Raw genomic sequence first — 8,111 nt, 5'->3', positions numbered from 1 at the left:
ATGATGAAGTTTTAGCTGAATTTTGCTGAAATCTAAGAATTCTACATGCATTTCAATGGGACAAAAAAAACGCAGAAAAAGCTGAATATCGCAAAAACTACAAAAAATATATTTACCAAAAGACAGAGCATAATTCTCCTAAACAAGCTGAACGTTTTGATACCAAAATTGTTGAAATTGGTTGAAAACTGCGGGACTAGTTAAAGTCAGAAAAATAAAAAGTGAACAACAATAAGTGGGAATGCATAAGCAAAAATCCAGGAGACATCAGGGAAAACACACATTAAGGGCAAAGAAAGGAGGAGGAGCCAGCGAACAGGAGGTGTATATATGGGAGACGGGAACAAAAACCAGGCTAATCAGCAGAGTGGGAGCAGGTGTGAACAGAGGGATCTAGAGGGGAGCCAGGGACAGACAGAAGAGGGAGAAACAAGAAATACATAAGAACTCCAATACATCCAGAAAAAAACAAACACAAAATGGGTATTAAACCATAAATCTAAAAAAAACACACCAAAAAGGCACCTTTAAGCAATCCACATTTGTTTTGTTGTTGATTTTATCTTTATGCCGTCCAAGTTGAATAACCCCTATGAATTTATTGGTTGTTTCTAAAACTGACTTTTTTTTTCATTGTAACCTAAAATATCTAGACTTTGGATCCTTTACACATGATCTGACGATCATGATTCACAAATACACAACTGCTGAAGTTGTTAAAGTTCAACCATTTTAGGATCTATTCCTGGTATAGCTATCCTCGCAATAAAAAGAGTTGATATTCAACTTTATATGGTTTATGGCATTACAGCAGTGACCAAATGGAAGTCATTGGGTATATTCTATATTATTCTGAGGTTCAGCAGCCGAAATGCTGGAACCCTGAACTGGTTGAAGCCCCTGTTAGTCCTCCTCATACTCTGGAAAGACTTGTCTTTTGCTGTCGATCTTCAAATGGAGTTATTCTCTTTTGGATACTGCTCTGCAAGTGGGCTTGTATCGTGCCACAAGGAACTGAACATATTTCCCTTTCTTTATTCCATCATATAATTTTATTTCCCTGAATGTGTATTACTTGAACCTTTACCTTCACATGAAAATACTCACATCCTTTGATTCCACCCACAGACTTCTAAGTCAACACACCCTTTGGTATACAAGGACCCTTTTGTGAAACCTCATATGTTGTCCGCCTTCCTCCTTCCTCTCCAAAAATCCCCAAACTGAGACTTGACCTCTCTAAACTGCTTCTGACTCAGTTATCTGCACACATGATGTTAAACTAAGATTATTCAAAGTTCAGTTAATAGTTTAAAAAACTTGTCATATGCACAAAAAGATGTCATTTCATATCATTATTTTTATTTGTTCAAATGTTTACACAAAATTATTTAAAAAATACAATAATTTAATGTTAGTGAGTAACGTTTGGATGGCTTTTCTATTAAATTAAAGGTGCAAAGAGAAAGATCAGCACATTGCATTCAGACTTTTTTAAATCTTCAGTCACTTTTCAGGCTTAATGATATCAAGGTTTAATTGTCTTTTTGAATATTTATTAACTGTGGCATGAAACATGGAAAGATCACACCATCTCATATTTTGGGCTTTAATTACCTTTCATAACAGGTAAAGGGAGAATTATTGAGGAGGATAGAGAAGCAACTTATATTCAAGTTAAGAGAAAGAAAGGAGACATACAGAAAGGTGAGGATCAAGCTAACATAGAACAATACCAGAGATGTTTGGTCAGATATGAAGATCACAGGCTTCAAGCAGAAGGATGAAAGATTGAGGTTTGGACAAAGGCAATGGACTAAACGAATTCTTTAATAGGTTCAGTACAAAAGCAAGGTTAAGATCCTTCTGTCCTGCTCACAATCAAATTTATATTGTGTCCTTCTTTGACCCTGTCTCCTACTAGGCTTTATTATTAAACTTTAACCAGGAAAACATCCCATTGAGATCAAAAACCTCTTTTACAAGGTCCTGGCCAAGGAAGCAAAGTTACATACTGAACAGAAATACATACAATCAAATGACAGGTACATAAAAAAAAACATGTCAAGTAAAAAAATTACAGATAATTGAAGTAATTACAAATTCTTTCATTTTGAGCTTAAAAGCATTTAAGGATAAAAACCCAGTCAACTTCCAGTCTCTTTGTAAGAAATACCACACACAAGGAGCTGCATGGCTAAAGGCTTTCTTCCCTAGCTCTGTGCGGACAAAAACAGTGAGCAACAGCTGATCATTGGATTTCGGGGCATAAGAGGCCATACTTTTCTGTATAAGGTACAAATGTAAAAGGGAGGTAATCCAATAAGGGCTTTGTAAATAAAAGTATACCAATGACACTGCCTCCTTGTAGAGAGGGAATGCCATCCCAGCCGAGAGTACAGGTCACAGTGATGTGTCAGTGTTCTACAGTTTGCCTTTACCTTCCACCTCTACCATGAAACGTCCTACTTCTATGTGTTTGTGCTCAAACAAATGAAAATATTGTGCTGCTCCTCTTTTCTAGTTGTTGTTACCCAGGCCATGCGGCTGAACATTATGCTAAGAAAGAAATTGGACAAAATGTCACAGCAGACTCCTCATTAAGCTCCAGAATTTCATGTGGTGAACAGGAAAGGTCAGGTGTCTTGGCAAAGAAAAAAATCAAACCCTGGTGAATTTCAGAGTAAAATCAATCCACCAAACTAACTAATTTGACAAATGAGAAAAATAGCTGGGCCAGTCTTATCATAACTTCTTGACTGTGATTTTTTTCCACCATTCCCGCCCAACAGCTCACACTGATTTTAGTATGAGCAAGACGTAAGACACTATGTCCAGATATTGGCACCCCCATTCAGTCCAGTCGGCAGAACTTTGCAGAAATATTCGGGCTACTTAGTCATTGGGTTTATGAAAGTTGGACAAGAAGCTGAGTACAGGAAGCTGGTAAACTGCTTTGTGGCATAATATGTAAACAATAATCTTCAAGTTTGATAAAGCCATGGAGATGATTGTAGATTTAAGTAGAAAAAGAAACAAGTCAAAATAACAGCTTATAACATCTACAATCATTTGTTGAGGAAAAGGATTATGACAACATTTATTTCCTTTTTGAAATGCTTAGGTTCAACAATATGTTTTACACTGGATAACACCAGACGTATATCATGAGTTAAACCTCTTGATTGAAAAAATTCAAATGAACAGATGTTTTTCTCCACTAGATATTAAAAACATAAGAAATCACCTATGTTAATATTTCTACAGAGAGGGATGTTTTTAATAGAATAGAATTTTCTTCCTTATACAGATTCCTGATTACCGTTAGTATAAAGCCTGATGGGGATGAACTGTTCAGTCTGTCCTGTTAGTACAATTTGTCATATTTCATGAAATGACACAGCCAGTTTTTTCATCCATTTCAGTCAAAAGCTGCTGAATCAGATCACTTAGCTCTTTGTTGTGTTCTTCCCCCTGTTTTTTGATTTCTTGTAGACTTTTGGCCTTTTTCATTTCTTCTTCTTGTTTTGACAGCATGTCCTTCAGTTTTTTCACATTCTCTTTCTTTTTAGTGATGCATTTCACCAAATCAGCAATTTCTTTTCTGTGTTTGTTGTCATTCATGTCTTTGAGGGCCCTTAGCATATTATACTTCTCATGCTGCTGTAGCATCTGAGCTGCAAATTCTTTAAAATATTTGTCTTTAAATTCATTGAGCTCTTCAGCTTTCTTCCTGGCTTCTTCCTCATATCTTTCTTTAAGTTTGTCTAACTCCTGCCTGTACACATCATCCAGTTTCTGTATGTCCATGACCTCCTTCTCTTTTCTTCTTTCATCCTCCTCCTTTTGTTTTGTATAATCTTCTTTTATCTTTACATAATCCTGTTTAAGTCTTTCGTTTTCCTTTTCCCTCTTTTTGTCCTCTTTTTCCCATTTATGTCTTAAAGTTTCCATCTCTTTTTCCAAGGCTTCTAGAGTTTTCTTTTTACCTTTTGATTGGTTTTGGTCGTTCGCATAGTAATGAGCAAATTCTTTAGATAAACTTGCTGATTCAAAAGCATTCATCAAGGCTTCTTTCTCATCTTTCCATTTAGCTTCTTCCTTTGTTCTCCGTACATGTTCTTTAATTTTTTCTTCTTCAGCCTGCTGTAGCTTTTTCTCAATCTCCTTAATTTTGTCTTCTTTCTCCTTCATCTCATTTTCAGATTTTGCTCTTTCTTCCTTCATTTTTCTTTCCATCTCCTCCTTCTCCTGTAGATGTCTTTCTTCTAATTCTGTTTTTTCTCTCTGCATTTCTTCATCTTTCTCCTTAAGGATTTGTTGAATTTGGTTCTGTATGGCTGTTTCAGCCTCTTGCAGCATCTCATTTGTAAAGCATCCATTTTTAGCCACCAGGTTGTCAATCTTTCTGATCAGCTCTATAACCTGTCTGCGGTTTTGAGTGTCATTGTTGTCAAACATATGGTATCCCCCACAGTCGTCAATAATCTTTTTGAAGGAGTCATCACAGTTTTTTTCTACATAATCATCTATGGACTGCTTATCCTTTATCATATCTCCTCTGGTAAAAAGGATGATGGTGTACTTTTCAGAATTCCCCCCAAAACCTTCTTTAATAAGTTTTAATGTCTGTTTCTCTTCTGGTGTGAGTCTTCCTCCTATTGGTACCACTACCAGGAAGACATGTGGACCCGGTGCCAGAAGGCTAAGACATTTGACCAATTCTAGCTGCACTTCTTCTTGTGTTAAACTGTCATCAAACAAACCAGGAGTGTCCACCACAGCAACAGGACGGCCCTCCACCTCACCCATTGATTTCTTACAATTTTTCGTGATTGATTTTTGGCTTATGTCAGCTTCAAACTCTTTTCTACCAAGGATAGTATTTCCTGAAGAGCTCTTCCCGCAACCAGTCTTCCCAATCAGAACTATCCTGAGGCACTCGTTTGTCCACTTGTCTTTATCTCCTGTAACAGAAGAACCAAAGCTCAGCTTACTCAGAAATAGTAGCAAATAACTTCCCTAGAATGCAAGGAAGTAACAAAAATAACTATAGCTTTTTTAATTTATGCACGAATTAAAATATTTACTTAACAGATTAGCAATTTGATTTTAGGTATATTGATAATGGCAGAGCAGTGAGAACAAGATCTGCTTCAGCTCAACAGAGACACATTCAAAACATGCAAGGCAGTGGTACTTGAGGACCAGGTCTGGGAACTACTGTTGTAGAAGACATCACACAGCATAGCTGCTTTTGCAGCAAATTTGGACTTTTTTCAGCTATTTATGTAAATACTTTTCCGCAGTTTTTCACATTTGATCTCTTTTCTTGCCCAGTGAATAGCATAGCTTTATAGACCCTGATATCAAATAGGACTTTTTTTGACTGCCATCACTGGTGATGAAGACAGTTACTGGGAACAGAAATAAAATAAACAGTTTACCAATGGCAGCCAGAAGGATCCCACAGAGGGATGGTGAAACGGCTTTCTCGAACTCAGGATGGTCCCACATTGTCTAACACTGGCTCACATTTACACTTGGGTGGAGGGACCTTACACTTGGTATCACAACAATTCCTCTCTAACTACACATGGAGACTTTTATTAAAATAGTCCATCATGAAAAAACCTTCCTGGAGAATCTGAAGTGATAACCAACTGAACAGGAATGCAGAAACTCTGGCCAAACTTCTGTAACACCAAGGACTGTAGGGGCCTCACCAAGCTGGCCTACTTGGTTATGGACAGTTCATGTCTAAATACCCATCAATCTGCCCTCAACTGCAATAACACAGGAATAACTATAGACTCTATAACGTGGGCTAAAAACATTTATATTGTTAAAAATTCCTCCCATCAGTCAAAATATGTGATACCATTTTTTTATTCTAATGATTTTCTATCATTACCTAATTTGCATATTATATGTAAATGGCAGTACAAAGATTGCAAAATCTGATAAATCTACAAAGTAGCCAAGTAAGATCATTTATTTAAATTGCAAATGATTCAAGTGTTTAAGATCCTACTTTGCTCACTGAAGATGAAAAAAAATGACCTTAAAAAAAAAACAATTCTCTCTTTTTTTAATTCTTGTTTTAGAATACGTACCACTGGACCCATAAGATTTTGTCTGTAGTCCGGAGAAGTTTTCCTCTTGTTTTAAGATTTTATCCAAGTATGCTTCAAAGAGGGTTTCTATTGTGTAGCAGCTTTGTTCCCTTTTCCCTACAAAATCTATTACTTTAGAGAACTGCTTCTTGTCACTGCTCTTGACAACAATGTATCTTTTTCCACATCTCTTAATTAGCTCTTTGATGTTCTTATCTTTTTTAAGACACTTAACCACATCTGGATGTTCAGGATCCAAATCTGTGGTGAACAGAATCATTGTGTTGTTGTCGACCCTAGAGCTGAAGGTGTCCTGGATGGTCTGTAACTCTCCCTTGTCTTCATCAGTGAGGGAACCCACAGGTAGGACCAGGATGAAGGCGTGGACACCCTCAGTATCACAGAGGGAGATACACCTGAATGATTCCTTCATCTTTTCCTGCTGAGGTTTTCCATACAATGCAGGCAGATCCACCAGAGAAACCCAACGTCCATGCACCTCTCCCTGGTTTCTAACACACTGTGATGAGCTGAAGGCTGAAGGAAGATCTGTCTGACCTAGAATGGCCTTGGCTGCTGAGGTCTTCCCTGCTCCTCGTCTCCCACAAAGAACCAGATTTAAGGATGTTAGAGACTGGTCACATTTTGATGCTTCATCATCTTTAATGCTAAGGAAGGCACTCCTGTTTCTTTTCACAATATCTTCAATTTTCTCCATTAATTTCTGGTGATTATTTTCAGTAAGGCTGTACTGTCTACCCTCACATTCTCTGATTAGTGAATTAAAGGCAAAACTTGTTGCATTCAATTCTTCAGTTATGATGACCATTGAGTGTTTAAAGGCATTCTCTCCAAACAACCTAAGGGTGGCCTTCAGAAACCTGCTGTCCTTCTCTGTGAAGTCTGAAGGATTCACCAAGAGCAGGAGAACATTTGGTCCAGGAGGACAAAGATTGACACAGCTTCTAATGTCCTCTTTTAGGACTTTTCCCATCTGACTTTCTGAAGGTGTCCAAATAGTTAAGAACTTTCCTTTCCATAATCCCTGCTCCACTAGATTGGTTTGAAAAGTTGTGGATGAAATGTTCAGAATTTTTTTCTGTAGGACAAAGTTACATAGTTGTGTCTTGCTTGAGATAGTTCCTCCAAACAGCATAATCCTAAGACCTCGGCCTGTGAAGCACAAAAGCATAAGAAAACACAATGAACATAAATAAATCTGAAGTGTCTAACACAAGCTGTACCAACCAAATCTAAAGTGATGCAATAATCTGTTCACATCTTTCATTTAATAAGACTTTCCCACACTGAGTTGGAGTCAGTCAGCCTCCCAACATGCCGATGTATGTTCCACACAATGTGTGTGAAGCTACTGTACATTTTATCATTCAAATTAAAACTCTTAGAGTAGGACACATTTGTCTGAAAATAGTAGGTAGGTACTTATTCACTACTTAACCTGCTTGGAAATAACAGTTGGTCAGAGAAGAGAATGATCAAATATTCAAGCTTCTAAGCTCTGCATTTAACCCAACCGCTTGGGGAGCGGTGGGCTGCAATTATGGGGCGCCCAGGATGCAGTATGGGGTTAATGGTCTTTTTGCTTAGGGTCGGGCTTGAACACAGAACCTCCGAATTGTTGAAGAGGAAAAAAATGTTTTATTTCTTAATTAATTCTGTGTATTCTAACATTTTTAGCTAGTTCTTCCATACTTCTTTCTCTCACTTCGCAATGACTTTTATAGCCGACATGATGTGACTCTAAAGAGTTTGCTAACTTGGCTAAAAAGTAAGGGGACAGGTGGAGACTGAGGGCTGAAAGAGATTTAAAAAAATAAACCAAAGAGCTCTCATAGCCAATTGGTAAATTTAATACAACCAAAAGATCAATTATTTCATTTATACATGTTCATTGTACATTCATTTGTATATTGTACCGAAGGGTGTCTTCCAACTACAGAGGACTCACACTCTTAAGTCTCCCTGGTAAAGTCT

The 8,111-nt window shown here is 37.4% G+C and overlaps 1 protein-coding gene across 1 annotated transcript; it reads right to left on the bottom strand.

Annotated features, from left to right (window-relative positions):
• Window positions 1-3,387: 3,387 nt before the first annotated feature.
• LOC107101540 (GTPase IMAP family member 8-like) lies at window positions 3,388-6,834 on the bottom strand. The gene is made up of 2 exons (XM_015400490.1): window positions 6,117-6,834; window positions 3,388-4,958 (listed from the first exon to the last, which is right to left on the bottom strand). Exons 1-2 carry the CDS (start codon window positions 6,832-6,834, stop codon window positions 3,388-3,390), a joined length of 2,289 nt encoding a protein of 762 aa, XP_015255976.1.
• Window positions 6,835-8,111: the final 1,277 nt, after the last annotated feature.

Source organism: Cyprinodon variegatus, unplaced genomic scaffold (assembly GCF_000732505.1).
Source record: "Cyprinodon variegatus isolate N-32 unplaced genomic scaffold, C_variegatus-1.0 Scaffold1111, whole genome shotgun sequence".
In the NCBI taxonomy this organism is placed as follows: Eukaryota; Metazoa; Chordata; class Actinopteri; order Cyprinodontiformes; family Cyprinodontidae; genus Cyprinodon; species Cyprinodon variegatus.
This window is presented reverse-complemented; position numbering and strand designations above follow the sequence as displayed.

Bases quoted from the DNA above. Each gene is read 5' to 3' on its own strand.
- LOC107101540 (XM_015400490.1), bottom strand. From the start codon at position 6,834: ATGGAGAAAATTGAAGATATTGTGAAAAGAAACAGGAGTGCCTTCCTT. The intron at 4,959-6,116 runs GTACGTATTCTA...CAGGAGATAAAG, and splicing joins AAAATCTTATGGGTCCAGTG to ACAAGTGGACAAACGAGTGC.